Source organism: Strix aluco, chromosome 1 (assembly GCF_031877795.1).
Source record: "Strix aluco isolate bStrAlu1 chromosome 1, bStrAlu1.hap1, whole genome shotgun sequence".
Classification (NCBI taxonomy): domain Eukaryota; kingdom Metazoa; phylum Chordata; class Aves; order Strigiformes; family Strigidae; genus Strix; species Strix aluco.
In genome coordinates, this window is record NC_133931.1 from 119993363 (window position 1) to 120008943 (window position 15581).

At 36.2% G+C, this 15581-nt stretch overlaps 1 protein-coding gene across 2 annotated transcripts in view; it reads right to left on the bottom strand.

Annotated features, from left to right (window-relative positions):
- Window positions 1-1864: 1864 nt before the first annotated feature.
- Window positions 1865-15581, bottom strand: part of ZEB1 (zinc finger E-box binding homeobox 1) — a 126848-nt gene continuing 113131 nt past the window's right edge. For both annotated transcript variants that reach the window (XM_074832898.1, XM_074832907.1), the window contains exons 6-9: window positions 11422-11527; window positions 8070-9880; window positions 6313-6493; window positions 1865-4344 (exon numbers count right to left, since the gene is read on the bottom strand). In XM_074832898.1, coding sequence (XP_074688999.1) covers window positions 3800-4344; window positions 6313-6493; window positions 8070-9880; window positions 11422-11527 — 2643 coding nt within the window. In that variant the 3' untranslated portion in view covers window positions 1865-3799. The remainder of the gene's footprint in view (window positions 4345-6312; window positions 6494-8069; window positions 9881-11421; window positions 11528-15581) is intronic.

Here is a 15581-nt window from a genome sequence, read left to right on the forward strand (position 1 = left end):
TGGTGACTGCCCCAATTGCTCAGATAAGACAAGCCATGCATGGTGAGCATGAGGAAGAAGGAGGCAGAGACAACAGCCTGGGCACACAGGAAGACTGATGTACTTTTTATCTTTTGACCAAAGAAGAGGTCACAGGACAGTGAAGTTTTATTAAAACTACATTTCATTTTTACTGCTCTTTTCCAACTTCAATTGATCTTTAAAGGACAGTATGCAAAGGCTTTACACTTCTGCTTTCAACGTTTTTTCATGTGTGAAACTTACTCTCCTTGAAACTGCTTTGCCATTAACTTAGAGACAAGGTCCATGTGGCTGCAGCTGGACTGCTTCTGGTACGTTGGTGGCTGGACTCCTTCACAGCTGCCTGGGCTCCTCTACACCACACAGCTATCCGCACTACCGGCATCTCACTTGTGGGGCTGGGAATAAAACCTGTGTCTCATGAGCACCTCTATGTTCCACGTGAGTTTACTCTGCTAAATGAAGGTGCATCACAGTTTTTGTGTTTTTCAAATGGATAATAAATGGTGTTATAAGGTCACAAACATCAAAGGCATCTCTAAACTTAACAGATGCAAAATTCAATACACCAATCCATTTTGAAGATAAAAATGTTAATAACTGTTTCATAGTCTAAGTAATTGAAATAAATTTTCTCCCAATACTGATGACATTTTCTGAATCAAAATTGCTTGGACTTTGCTCTCTATCCAAGCATAGTTTTCTCTTGCTTCATTTAAGGTTCTGGAAATTGAAGTTACTGGCCTTTCACATGCAGCTGTCACTTACGTGAGTAACCTTGGATTTATCAAAATTCTTTGTTCTATTACTAAAGACAGAAAAATTTTCTCATTTCAACAAATGTCCATAGCAATAAACCCAGTGAGACAAGTAAGATGTTCTGGGAATATGAAAAATGTGAAAAATCTCAAAACAGTTTCAGAAAGGTGTTTCATTACCTAGAACAGAGCAGAGCTAGTTTTACCTGCATAAATCCTGAACTACCTGATTCTGTTATGATAATAATTACAAGGCAATATTATTGATGCAGTACAAATGGTTATTTTTTTCAAAACAGCTTCCTCATGTTTACCTCAATGATACTACTGAGTTAGGAGCTTCCTCCACTTAAAAGTGCAATATTTGGTATGCTGTACAGCAAAATACAGACAAAGTAAATCAATATATGGGATAAATCCTTTGTATGTATTAATGTTGAGATAGTAAGATTGAGAATTATTCAAAACGGATATGTGAATATAAAATAACTTAGATGACATTCATGTAAAAAACCAAAAATTAACAACTGCAATCCCCTTTTAGGGATCATTAAAGAACAGAACTTTGCTTAAAGAGCAGTCTCTAAACTTTGCTCAAACTGCAAAACATTGTAAACATGTATGTCATACAACTTCCAAGCCTTCATACTTACATTACTGAAAATATATATATCTGTAACGTTGGCGCTGTATCTTTGGAAGGTTCAACAGCAATATTTACATCAACCTTTCCACTAGCTTATTGCTAAATCAAGAAAACAGTTATAGACTTATTTTGTTTAAAGGCAGTCTTATTGAAAGAGAGCATTAAACTATATTAGATACATACAAGACAAAAAATAAATCACAAAACCACATGAGTTCATTTTGAACACTCAGTTGTTCTACTAATGTTGGTAAATCAATAAACTAATGTAGCAATCCCTTTCCCTGGGATTGCCACAGTCAAACCTTTCTTTCGTTCATGTGCTCCTTACGTAAAATTGAAACTGAGTATCAACACTGAAGCAGGAACCGTGTCCGCACAACATCGTACAGGAATAATTTAAAACCATTTTCTAAATTGCCAGAATAATGACAGTAAGTCAGACTTGTTGACGCATTTTATTGTGAGATGGGGAGTCTGGTAAAAAACTAGAAAATGACCATGATGTAACAAGGAACTTAAAAATGAAGTTTCAGATTTGTAACATACATACATGAATACAGGAACAAATTGGCACAAAAATGTTAAACATTGTTCCCAACACTGTTTATAAGATTATTCTAATTTGGCTTACTAAGGAAATGAGAGTTTTATGGTTAGACTAATCTCTTAATAAAACTGCAGAGCATCATGCTATTAGTCACACAGTGAATTTCAAAATTTAAGAGCTTTATATTAAAAACTGGGTAAAGGTAAAATGAATTGATTGCAATTGTAAAATTAATACATTCCCATTTTAATTCTTCTGTTCTACAGTCCAAGGCAAGTATAAATGTTAACATAACACTGTTAAATCAAATCTCAATGCAAGAGAACCGATTGCATCTCTACTTTAAATCTTATCAACTTTCCAAATTTTCATACTAAAATATATTATTGTATTAATACAAACTACAGTATTATACACTACACTGTGTAATAAATAAAGAAATATAAAAATAAGACACATAAATATAAAAGTTTTCTAAAACTAAAAAGGTACATATGTCAGTAAGAAGGGTATTAATACTGCCAGGTTTGAAGACATACAGTACAAAATGTTGCACAGATCTATAAACTAAAAGAAATAAAATAATACTGATAGGTAAAAATCAGCTAACATTGTTAATAAATGGGGTCCATAATAACTAACATTTGAAAATACTTATGAGCCAGATAACATGTCATGTATGTGTCTGAAATTAAAGTAAACCAATAAAGCAATAAAGCAGATTAGAAAATTTCCCTTGTAACTATTGTAGAGAAATTCTGCAAGTCAGGTATTAACCCAAAATACCACCAAATAATTAAATAATGAAATATACCAGTGTTCTTACTTCTCTGATGGCTGAGTGTTTTTTTCCCCATGATTAGTTTAGAAGTTTGATACAAATCAACAAATGCTAGTTATTGTAGGCCACACATTGGATAAAGGCTGCTCAGAGCCTTTATAATACTGATAAATGGCACTTACAGCACACAGGTCTTGCATAAGGCCAAAGGAGATACAAAGCTTCATATCATATCCTTCATATTGTTACTACATACTCAAAACACAATTACAAACACTGATTTTGACGACTTTGCTGTCCTTACCAGTATTAACACTGTTAGTCCCTGCAATCAGAACTCAACGACAATCTTTTCAACTACATTTTTCATCACATGAGTAAGAAACTTCAGTTCTTCTATCTTCTGCTTTCTTAAGGCTAACAATACACTTTAAATGATAATATGCTCTACTACAACATCTAATGTCATAAACCGCTACCTTCTAGGTTGAATTTACAAAGGTAGCCAAGTACTGTTTGCAACTGCATTACAGGTTTCTGCAAAAGGGAATTTTGTAGTGCAGAAGTTCTCACATTTTAAAACATAAGAAAATACTGAAGAGGATTTAGGAAATGTTTTACCATTAAAAAAAAATTCATATAAATCTCTCCCAATTGTACAGCTTAAAAATTAATCAACTTAAGAATGAAAATTAATACTGATAAAACAAACAATGCCAGATGCTTGTCTAGTAAATCAGGTTTCCTACAACCTGTTAAATCTTTGCTTCCAGAGTCACTGTATTTTTCTAATCTGCTTCATGTTATAAACTTCTTCCTAACTTTGAAAACTGTGTGAAAAATTACTAAGTTTGAGGTTCAGGCACACCTGGATTTCTTTTTTTTTTTCTTTTTCGTTTTTTTACATATATATTTTTTTACACAGTAGTGAACAGAAATCACAGTATGCAGGCTACTGCGTTTCCATGAAAAGCATGTATAATATAGAACGAACTTCATTACCAATTTTTTTTTTCCTTATAGAAAAAACTATCATTTAAGCTTTATTTGTTTTTTTCTTCTGACACCTGCCCATTATTCTGTATAACTTCTGGTTCTGCATTGCTTGCTTGATTTACGGCTTCATCATTCTTGTTACCTTCAGTTTTCTCTTCTTCTTCTTCATCTTCTTCTTCATCCTCTACTTCTTGTAGTTTTCTACATTCTTTTTCTTCCTGAAGTCCTTCTATCTCTTTTTCTTCCTCCTCCTCTTCCTCTTTTTCACTATCTTCCTCTTCTTCCCTGGTTAGACTCTCTCTCTCATCTGAGTCGATCTGCGATGGAGATGCCCTGGCACCAGCATGCTCGTTACTGAGGACCTCCTGGCCTGTCTCCTCCTGTTCTGTGCTGTCACGCTCTTCTGCCTCTCTTTTGCAATAGGAGTAGCGATGATTCATGTGTTGAGAGTAAGACCCCGAGTGTGAAAACCTCTTTCCACATTTGTCACATTGGTAGGGTTTTTCCCCAGAATGCAGTCGCATGTGTTCGATCAAATGGTGTTTGTGTTTAAATGCTTTTTTACAGATTCCACACTCATGAGGTCTTTTACCTACAAAATAAAGCACAAACAATTGGACATCATCTAGCTGAAGTTTTAAAAATCTATACTGTTGTTTGCATCATGCAATGCTGTTGGTGAACATATTATTAAGAATTAATAGTTTTATTTAACAAGATGTTCTACTCCACATGTTATCAGCCTCAGTTTCTCACCTGAGCCCAAAGGACAAGGGTGCAAGGGTACACTGCCACAATTACAAGGTTAATTTGTAACTTTTTTAGGAAAACTGAACATAGAAGGACAGATTCTCAGCTGTAACTTTTAGCACAAAAAAGTGAGAATATAAGTGAACTAGAAAAGGAGACGTTTTTCTTGCAGTAAACATTATTTCTGGTCAAAACCATTTTAATTTTTCTATATTGATAGAAATTTTAAATCAACTAAACCTTCATATGTTGATTTTTGTGTACCAAGTCCTTCTTCCATGTTATAGGTAAAGGGAAAATCATTCTAAAATCTAGGTTGGCACAGGTAAATGCCTTATGTACAAAACTTGTTGACTACACATATATTAACAAGAAAAATCCGCTTTGTTTCACTTAGTTCTCTTTCTGCTCTGTTTTCCAGCTTTCGACTTTGTTGCCATGTTTTTAGAGTCTCTTATAGCAGGAGCCTAGTAATGTTATTTTGATTTCAACACTCAAAGTTGTTATGAAAAACAACTTTGCGCAGTCTTAGCCTGGACATAAAAGATAGAGACAATAAGACAGCAGTTTTTTGGTCACACTCTACTGGTGATCAACACCTCCATGTCAACTTATGCCAAACAAGCAGCGAGGTGGGTGTTGGTTTCTCCTCCCAAGTATCAAGCAGTAGGATGAGGGGAAACAGCCTCAAGTTGCACCAGGGAAGGTTTAGATTGAATATTAGGAAACATTTCTTCATCAAAAGGGTTGTCAAGCATTGGAACAGGTTGCCCAGGGAAGTGGTGGAGTCACCATGCCTGAAGGTATCTAGAAGATGTGTAGACATGTCACTTAGGGACATGGATTAGTGGTGGACTTCACAGCGTTAGGTTAATATAGACTCGATCTTAAGGGTCTTTTCCAATCTAAATGTTTCTATGATTCTGAACACTGCACTTAAAAGTAGAATGGAAAGAACAATTGCATTATGAAAAGGAGGAGTTACAAGAGTCTCAGGACAGGAAAGGAATGAAAATAGATAGTCTTAACAAATACAATTTGAGAAACTTGATCAAGTGGTTAAGACAAAAGGATATTTTTTATCTTTTTAATTCGGTGTGTGAGATGAAATGAAAACATTAACAAGCAGAAATATAGTATAGGCACCTAAACAATAAAACAAAGGTTTTTTTCTTTTAAGACATCACAGCAGAAATAAGAGAGCAACAGTTAATAAAAGAAGACTAAAAAAAAAGACTAAAGATACCAGAAACTGGAGCTAAAAGGGAAAACTACGAGAAATTAAAAATAAAAACCAAAGCCAAAAGGGTGTTCTTTTGGGGTTAAATTCCATGTCTAATGAATGGCTGTTAACTTCAGATCATTACAAATGTGGCTCAATTTGAAAATCCTTCACGCTAGAAAGATACGCTGCCTTTCATGTAAAGTATCATACACATACACGATTCATTTTTCTTAATTAATAATTTTAATTTTTAATTTTTCTTAATTTACAGCTAGGCAAGGTAAATTAGAAGCAATACATCCTTGATTATAGGACGTGGCTTGCAGATGATTGTCCAAGAGCCGGATGGAAGAAACTCCCCTTTTTCTATTCAGGGTTTATGCCTTATAGATTTAAAGAAACAGAATTGCAGTTCTGTCAAACAAATACACAAAACATAAGCTTCTAAAGAGAGCCGAGCATAGGTGATGATAAGAAGGACTGTTACACTTCCCTACACTTTCCAAGAACTGGATTCCAGCTGAGATTATCAGCTACACACTACCAATTAAATAATGATCTGAAACTGCTTTTCCTAGTACATACCTGTGTGTTCATACTTATGTCTCAATAATGAGCTGCTCTTCTGGAATATTTTGTCACATAAATCACATGCATACATCCCATTTTCTGTCTTTCTCATCTTTTTCTTTGGGGGTGTTGAATCAGAATCATTTTGATCTTCTACATTCGATACTCCTTCTGAGCTAGTGTCTTGCCTTTCATCCTTAAGAAAAATTATGAAAAAGGTTGAGTTCAGTAAAAAAAAAAAAAAGGCACTGATGCAGCACACAATTTATAAAATGTAAGCTGAAGCTGCACTGTTATTCTCATTCAATTCTGTAAACATCCAAACAAAATTGTTCAGACTTACATAGTCAAAAAAATCTTTTGCTGCATCACTTTGCTTTGCAGTCCCTGCCACCATACAGATGAAGAACTCTCACTGGGACTGACTTTAACCAAAACCAAATCTGACTGTTGGCCAGGTCTAAGCTACACTGACACATCACGTTTTAGGGACCTTAAAATAAATGCAGCGTTGGGAAGAAAAGAAGATTACAGACCTATAAAGTACCTCAGTAAGTTAGAAGAGCAAATTTGCTATCTAACTGCATTTTTCAACTAATGTTTGTCACCCACATTTTGCTACCTTGCAGATTTTATGGAAGTTAAGACTATTTTTGAATGAAGTTTTCACAAAAAGCTATTTAAGTTACCATTCTAATATGCATATTTGCCTACCTTCTTCCTGATAAAATTACCGCAAATACTACTTAACCCAAAATTTGGGGACTTCAAATGTTTCATTAATAAAAAGTTTTAAAAATATCACAACTGTTGTCTATTTCTAAGCATTTCAAGTGCCGAAGCTCACCTGTAAGAAGCAGAGTATTTTCTGATATCAGCAGTATCACTACACACAGAATTCATTTTATCATATATTATCAAATCTGAACATAAAAATGTACATGTTAGCTACCTCAAATATTGTCTGTCTCAAACTTTAACATATAAGTAACCTTTTAACTCTTCAAGGCTCCTCAGTCTCTGGCAGCACAGAACCCTGCATAAAATGCTAAACAGCCAATTTCTAAGATTTAATTAGAAACGCTCAGTCTTTACGTGAGCCACTTTTCTGCTCTGTCCCTACCTCAACATGCACAGGTGTTTTGCAGGATGACTGACTCTGACTAGATCACATCTGGATGTATCCAGGGAGGCATAGGGCAGGATACAGGAATGGCAGATGAAGAAGATAAATACCTGCCCGACTTTCAGTTGAGAATACATTTGAATTTTGTTTAAAGTGCCATTATAGTGTAGGATGAATTCAGCTACTCTCCAAGCCAAGAAATCAGAGCAGTGTGAATGGAGTAGCCAAAAGTTCCAAGGAGTTTATTTTCTGGATGTGGGGAAAGAGGAGATATGGAGGCAGCAAGAAACACAAGCGATGGCCTTACTTTTCTTTCTGATCAGGAGAATTAGACTGTCTTCAAAATACTGAGCATTAATGTCCTAGAAGACACTTCTGAACCACTGAATGTGGTGAAGAACTGACTTGTCCAAGCACAGAACTATATAGCTTCTGTCAGTCTGGATTCAAGCTGCCTGAGCTAACTAGCTCTGTAGAGGATTTAACAGTAACATCTATTACCACCATCTAATAATCAGGCCGAATAAACCTGATAGCTTACATTTACATTTTTATTTAATTTATCTTGACAGTTTTCTGTTAGTTCAGCATGGATACAGAATCAATACATCACACACAATACACAGGAATACAGGGTCTGAAGTACCTGATTTCCATTGGCTTGGGTCTGTTTTGGTGGTGTTTCTTGAACTGCAGGACTAACTGTAGTAGAGTATGTATAAGCCACCTGTGGAATCAAAATGGTTTGCTTATTGGCAGCAAGAGCTCTCAAGCATGGAACACTGTTCTGGTCAGCAATGGCAACAATTGTAGGTAACTGGGCAGTGACTGTAGGTATAGCAATATTTATGGGATTGGCACTTGGTGGGATTACATTTACAATAGGATCAGAGTCTGTAATACTGTTGTCCTTTTGTGGTTCTTTTTTTGCACAAGTTAAGTTCAAAGGTTCTTCTTGGACAGAATAAACACTGTTCTGGTAAACACTAGTTATGGTAGATCTTTCCAATAGTTCTCCATGTTGCTTTGGTAGCGAAAGGTCAAGAGGTTCAATTTGTGGCTCTTCTTGTACACCCTCTGCTGTGTACGTATAACCCTGTGAATTTCTTGATGAAGAAAGGTTTAGTGGCGATGGGGATGGCGTGCTACTGCGTGAACCATTCAGAGTTGATCCCCCTGGTAAAGTCTGAGATTTTGTTGTATTGACAGGATTTTGTGAGTTATTTGTGCTGTTCTGGGGTTCGCTTACATTTGTAGTTGCTGCTTGATCGTCATTATCTGTGGGACTGCTTAATTTAACTTGTTCGGGAGAAGATGGTCCAGAAGACTGCACAGAAATTTGTCCAGCTTGCATTTTTTCAAACCACTTTTTTACCACATCCAGTGGTAGGTTTACTGAATCTGCTATTTTTGAAAGCTCTTCTGCGCTTGGTTGTGCATTTAATGCGTAATATGCTTTTAGGAGCGATAAAAGGTTCTTTAAAGGTGGCTGACCAGGAGATAAGTTGTTCTCCCCAGTTTCTGATGGGACAGGGGAGTCGGGTTTCTCAGCTTCTGTTCCACTGGGCTGAGGAAGCTGAGGAGGATTTTTCGTTTCATAGTGCTTTAATTCTGGAAGTGCGTTAAGATCTCCTGGACAGTCATCGCAAAGAAGACAAGTGCTATCATTGGTCTCTCCTTCAAAGTTCTTATCTTTCTCAGACTTCACTGTAAGATCTTCTGGTAATTTTTCATTTTTGCAATTATTTGTAGGAACAGAGTTTTCTTTTTTCAGATTTTGTGGAACAACCTGAAGTTGACTTGGCTGCTCCAAGCTGTAGTTGATGATAATTTTGGTTGTCCCATCTTGGTCAACCAAAGGAAGACTGATAGCTGAAATGAGGGAATGGCCAGCTTGTTGTATAGATGCATTGCTGATTGTTTCTTGTTCTTTGGATGCAAGATTAGCATGATTGTTTTCTAATACTTGCCTTATTACATTACCATCCACTGCCACTTTAAGTACATTTTGAATGTCACTTAGATTGATGCTTATGGGAGACACCAGACCTACTGTTGGTAGAACAACAGCTTGCACCACACCCTGAGGAGAACTGGTTGCCTGCAATGGGCTACCACCACTAAAAACCCCGTTCTGCAAAGGGGTTGAACAATTAATTCCTGAAGCAACCACTATGGGCTTGAATTCATAATCCACAGGTTCAGTTTTAATTTGGTTAACAGGAAGTTGCTCTTGCAAGGGTTTATTTTCTATCTTTTGTCGTATCTGTGGTCTTGCTGGGCTACCTGGTGATGCAGAAAGGGAAGGGGAGGAGCACTGAGACGTCTTGAGCCCTGACCGGGCTCGACCATTCACGGGCATCAAACCAATACACTTCTTACTGCTTATGTGTGAACTGTATGAACCAGAATGGGAAAAACGTTTCTTGCAGTTTGGGCACTCATATGGCTTCTCTCCTAAAGATAAAAAAAAAAAAAAAGAAAAAAAAAGAAAAAAGGTATATGCAACAGTTTACTAGGTTATAGTGTAACTACATCAAGCAATAATAACTAGAAAAGAATACATCAAAATGATGTCTCAAAGAGTCCTAGGAAAAAAAAAACATACAGTGAATTGAACAGTAGGAGTAATTATGTCACCTATAGCTCTGATCCTAGGGCCCTTTAATAAGTTTGTGATTCATTAATAGATATAGGATGGAGCCCACATGATCATGTTCCAGTATTTCCCAGTAACTGTCCACATATTTCATAAATTGAGACTACATGATACTTGCAGATTTCATTAAACTCCATTCAAGTAGTACCACTGCTAACTTCAGAACCAGCATAAACTACTTCAGAATGGAAAAAAATAGAATATGATTAACTAAGCAAAAACTGCCATAAATACAAATCATAATTGTATAAGAAGCTATGCACATTTTACTGCAGCAAACTCAAATACAGTATATCCATATCTTCCTACAATACTCATTAGCTGAAAAACAGGCAAAGTTTTAAGTAAAGGAAAACCAGACACATGTAGAAGACATGTATATTTGCCTTCAGAGATGAATGTCAGGTTAAATTGCTAGGAAGAAGCACATAACTATGCAATCATTACACTCCTAGTAAGAGTTGGCTTTACAGGGGATCTGTGCTACAGAGGAAAAGGAAAGAGGCCAAAGAGCTGGCTTGCTTCAGATTGAAAAGTATGTTGACTGAGGCTTTCCCACTCACAGGCACAGTGCCACTACCCTCGGGAATTGAAGTGAAGACTATGTTTGCTGAGGGAGGACTCCTAAGTGAGGCGCACTTTATTGCTATTATCATGCCTGAGCAACTGATAAGAAAGGAAAATATGGCCTCAAAACGTGTTTTCATACTTTCTGTCAAAAGATAAATCTGGGTTAAAGACAGAAATTGAGAATCTCTTTTGAGTGACTACATTTAACTTATTATTATATTATATATTAAAATATTTCAGTATATATTAGATTTCTTATAAATTGGAACTTTATTATAAACTGAAACTGTTGTGACAGTATATCATAATCCTAGACCTGTGTCCTGAGGCTATTTTAATATGACTAGTCTTGAATGATGACAATCACAGCCACTAGGAAGCATAGTTCTTATGTCCCGATTATTATCAATTAACATTTTCTAGCAAGGCTCATAACATGCTGAATGATCTGCAAACCTTGAGAACAAAACAAACAAGGAAAAAAGGACCAGAAGGATGCTCCCATTTCTTCTGCCACAAGTGAAGTTTTCCTTAACTGTCAGAGCCAAAGCTGCAACTGTAACTCCTCTTGAGTTATTCTATGTATTTCCTGCACACAGCTGAAGGCTGCAGTCAATTCTTACAGAGTCCCAACAGAGGACAAAAAAAAAAAAAAAAAAAGGAAAACACTAGTATTTTAAACTTAGACTTACAAGACTGATACCACATCAAAATTCTAAAGAATGGAAATGGCAACATTAGAACACAATTCAATGCCTGGTTTATTTACCACTGTGGATTCGTAGGTGCTCCTTTAGGTGATGTTTATATTTAAAAGCTTTTCCACATTCAGTGCACTTGAACTTTCGATTACCACTGGACTGCGTCACATGTCTCTGTAAGAAAGAATTGGTAATTATTGCATAGGACAGCATGTTGGAAAAACATCTTGTATTTTCACATTGTAACAGTGAAAATGCAATACAAAACTGAAAAGAATCAATCATAATTTTAAGAGACTGAAGGTGGTATGCGTTATGCATGAAAAAGAAACAAATTAGAAATCAGGTTAAAACTGAGCCATGTGTATCTTCTGAATAAATCTGGTACAGTAAAAAGAAAAAAAACCCAAACAAACCTAAAATATATTTGCCCCTTCTCCTAACTTCAGATGAAGCTTGCACTGACATGTTATGTGAGTAAGAAGTTCCAGGATGCACGCTAATTCTACTTGTGAAAGCAAAAAACCCAAGAAAATCCCCATACCCACCACCCACAGAATAAGTCACGCAGGACAGAGAAACATTAAAGCATATAAAAGCCTGTTTAAAGTTTAATCAGTTGACTTCATTTTTCCATTTACATGCTTCCAGTGCTTACTGTTGGCCTTGGATTCCTCTATGTAATGATGTCACAGGATTGCTCAAGAGAAGATGGCTCAGTGACAACAAAGGCACTCTCAGTCACAATTAATTCTCAAAATCAATGCAAAAAACTAAATTAAAACAAATAACAATATGGAGGGATTTCCCAAGTACACAATATCAAACCTCTTAACTATTTGCATTGAAGCTCTGTGGATATTTTTGTCATATTTTGCCTTGTGAGAACATTTATTGTTAAGCTCTAAATTATTTTTAATTCATCTTTATTGTTATACTAGTTTAAAAAAAGCAAAATCTAAGAAAAACATGTAACTATGTGTAGTATGTGATATGTGTATGCAAGATAAATAATTTTATCACAAACTGTATAAATCTATGAATGTGTATTTTTAAAGATAAAAATTACATACATTTTACAAGTTGGAGCAGCTTAATTACCAAGAAGAAATGGAGAAATTAGAAATTTTCCTGTTCAAACAAATTGTTTATTTAAAAAAACAGCAGCTCCTTTTTAAGTAGAGCTCACTTTGCAAAAAGGTACTCTACCACCATTTGGATGTAGCTGCAGATTTTTGGTAACTGGGGCAAGTACTTTCATAAACTCGTTAATAGAGCTATTCACGTACTCTGGGGAAACAGCCGGCCTATGGACAGCTACCACCAACTGGCTGGCATGCATTAACTTCCTCTGGTGTGAAACCATGGTGGGGAGCTCCTACACCTAATTCTGGTCTTCTGTGGTTGGCAACGCTGGGAGCAGATGCTCACTGAGTGCTCAGGCTATTCCCTGAGTACAGACATGGCAACTGGGAGCTGAGACCTGTGCTGGAGAAGTGGGGGTGAATAAAAGGCAAGATGGCGTTCCTGTTGTGATTTACGCCTTTAGACCGGAAGAACACGCAGCCGTGCAGTTTGCTAGATGAAAGTGAGCACTCTGTTATGAGATATGCTGTCCAAATTATCAACCCTCCCTGTTCTACACCCTGTCCTCCTTTATACAATACAAATGCCAACAGAAGAGAAATTGAAGCAAGATAACCTAAATTGCTTTCAAGTACTGTAATCCAACAGTTCCCTTGGGATATGTGTTTCATTAAACTGCAGTTTTCACCTCTCAGCAGATATTGCTCCCACCCTCTTTGGGATGGGCTCCTTCCCGCCTCCTCCCAGGCTCTGCAATGAGGTCTCCACTCTGACTTATCCTGATTAGCACTTGACCCTTGTTCCCAGGTTTGTCAGCTGCCTTTTGCTAGACCACATGGCTTTTCAGCTTTGTTTAACTAAGTCCCTTGAAGATGATGTTCTAGATGATTGTGCCTGATTTGCTGCATATCACTTTAATGATGCAACTTCACTGAGTCTAGAGGACCGTGTCAGGATTTACTTAAGCCTGTACAGAATCAGATACTACTGTTTGACTTGAGATTATACAAGTTAAAGGATCTCAGCATATATACAGCTACTGCAGATACTAGACTACATAAATATTCATACTAAATATTAGTGCATGTATTCAATCTGTCAGAAAAGTTTCTGCTCCAGTCTTCAAAATTCAGTGTTCTGCTTCCAAGGCATGGAAGCCCACATTTCTCTTACCAAATTTTTAATGAGTTTTTCCTGTTTTTCTGGTCATAGTGATAAGATGCTTTGAACTTAGGCAGTGTTTCCATGTATTTTGCCTTACCTTCTTATATTTGTAATTCTTTATTTGGCTTTCTTGCTGTCTGTCCTACACTTTTCTTTTTTATAAATCTGGGACATCCTCAGAGTTACTCTGCAGGATCTTCTTTAAAACTGAGAAATCATAACTCTTTCACCTTCATTTTCTCAGATTCAAATGGTTTTCCCCCTTTAAGTACTGTTAAATCCACATTTTTTGTGCCTCTGATGTGTGATATATTTTTTAATGCACTGTACATAACTGCTGTCTTCTGCTCATTAAAGAATTAACTGCAGCATTTAAAGAATACTCCTCTGCATTCCTTTACATACTGAAAGAAGAAACATCAGCATTCAGGTCTGTAACTAGCCACTAATACATCCCTGCATCAAATATTTACTGTGCTTAGGAGTACATACCCTTTTCATACCAGAAAACAGAAACTAATTAATAGGAATCCTCAAAAGTTTTTTAGAAGACAGGAATTACAGGCACATCAGGTTTTTTTCAGAAATGGTTTGACCGTGGTCTTCAAGAACTGCCATTTCTCAGCGGTGCCCATGGCAGTATGAAATTTTAACCTATGGGTGCTTTGTAAATTGATGAAAAGAAAAATAAAACACGTATAAGAAGCACTTACTTATTCTTCAACATCTTTTTTGGAGCTTCATATGTGAAATATGCAGCATCACCTGCTACCAACCATTAGTGGTGCAAGAGCAGCCAGGGGAGCCATGGGGATTCCAGGGACAGGGACAAGGGAGGGATGAAGGAGAAGATGCAGGATGGCTCTCAGCTCTCTGCTCAGGCAGAAGTAGCTGCAGTTTGGCTTATTTCTCCCTTCCTCAGAGGGAGGCACAGTGTGCACATATCTCTTCTACTGCCTTCACTACACTAGATATTATCTTTGCTCATTGCTTCCTTGTACGGAACAATTACAAAACTGTCACATGCTGGACACTAACCAGCTAACAAAGTTATCCAAATAATCTACTTTCAGGTGAAGTCCTTTAAGAATAAGACATGAACCATTCTATGATTAAGTTTTGAAGATGCAGCTGTTTAAGATCCACAACCAGGAGGTCTATACTTTACTATGTAAATAAGTTAATTTTCCATTATACAAATGATGTAACCACGTATATGTACATAAAGCCAATTTTGAAGATGTAACAACTCTGTGACAATAACATAAACAAATACATATTTCAAATTTACCAAGTATCTAAACTACTGTAGTTTTTATTCTGGCTATGGCTCTAGAGAAAAACCACACTTAAATGGCTATAATATTGAGTTCCAGATACTTCACAGAAACATTTATCAAATGCAGTTGTGCCTTCAAAAGTATAAACCCATTAAAATATATCTGCAGTAATACAAATTAAGCTTCCTTTTGTAGAAATTCTTCTGAGATTGTTTACTCACTTGGTGTTTTTTAGCTTTTCATTCAAACTACATGTAAATATGGGAAAGGCTTCTAGTCCCTCCAACTACTCTATTCTTCTGCTTTTAGGCTTCTAGTTGAAAAAATGATAATAAATGTCGTGTCTCACAAAAAAGCATTATACAAAAAGCATTCATAGATTTTATCATTAGAAATACAATATATATATATAAGACAACAGTAACTTTAAAGTGGAAGCCAAGCCAATTAAAGAACAAGACAGAAATCAATTGTTCATGAGAAATATATTTGAATAAACAGGAACCGCCACACCAGAACACGCTGGCAAGGTTATTTCAAACCCTGTGAGACAGTAAAATCCCCGCAGCAGGATGGCCAATACTTCTTGTAACAATTTTTCCTATTTAATTTACCCATGAAGGTAAACAGGTATAAAAATGTGTAACAAATTTTTAAACCTGTTAAATTCTTTGACTTAGTGATACTTTGTAGAATGG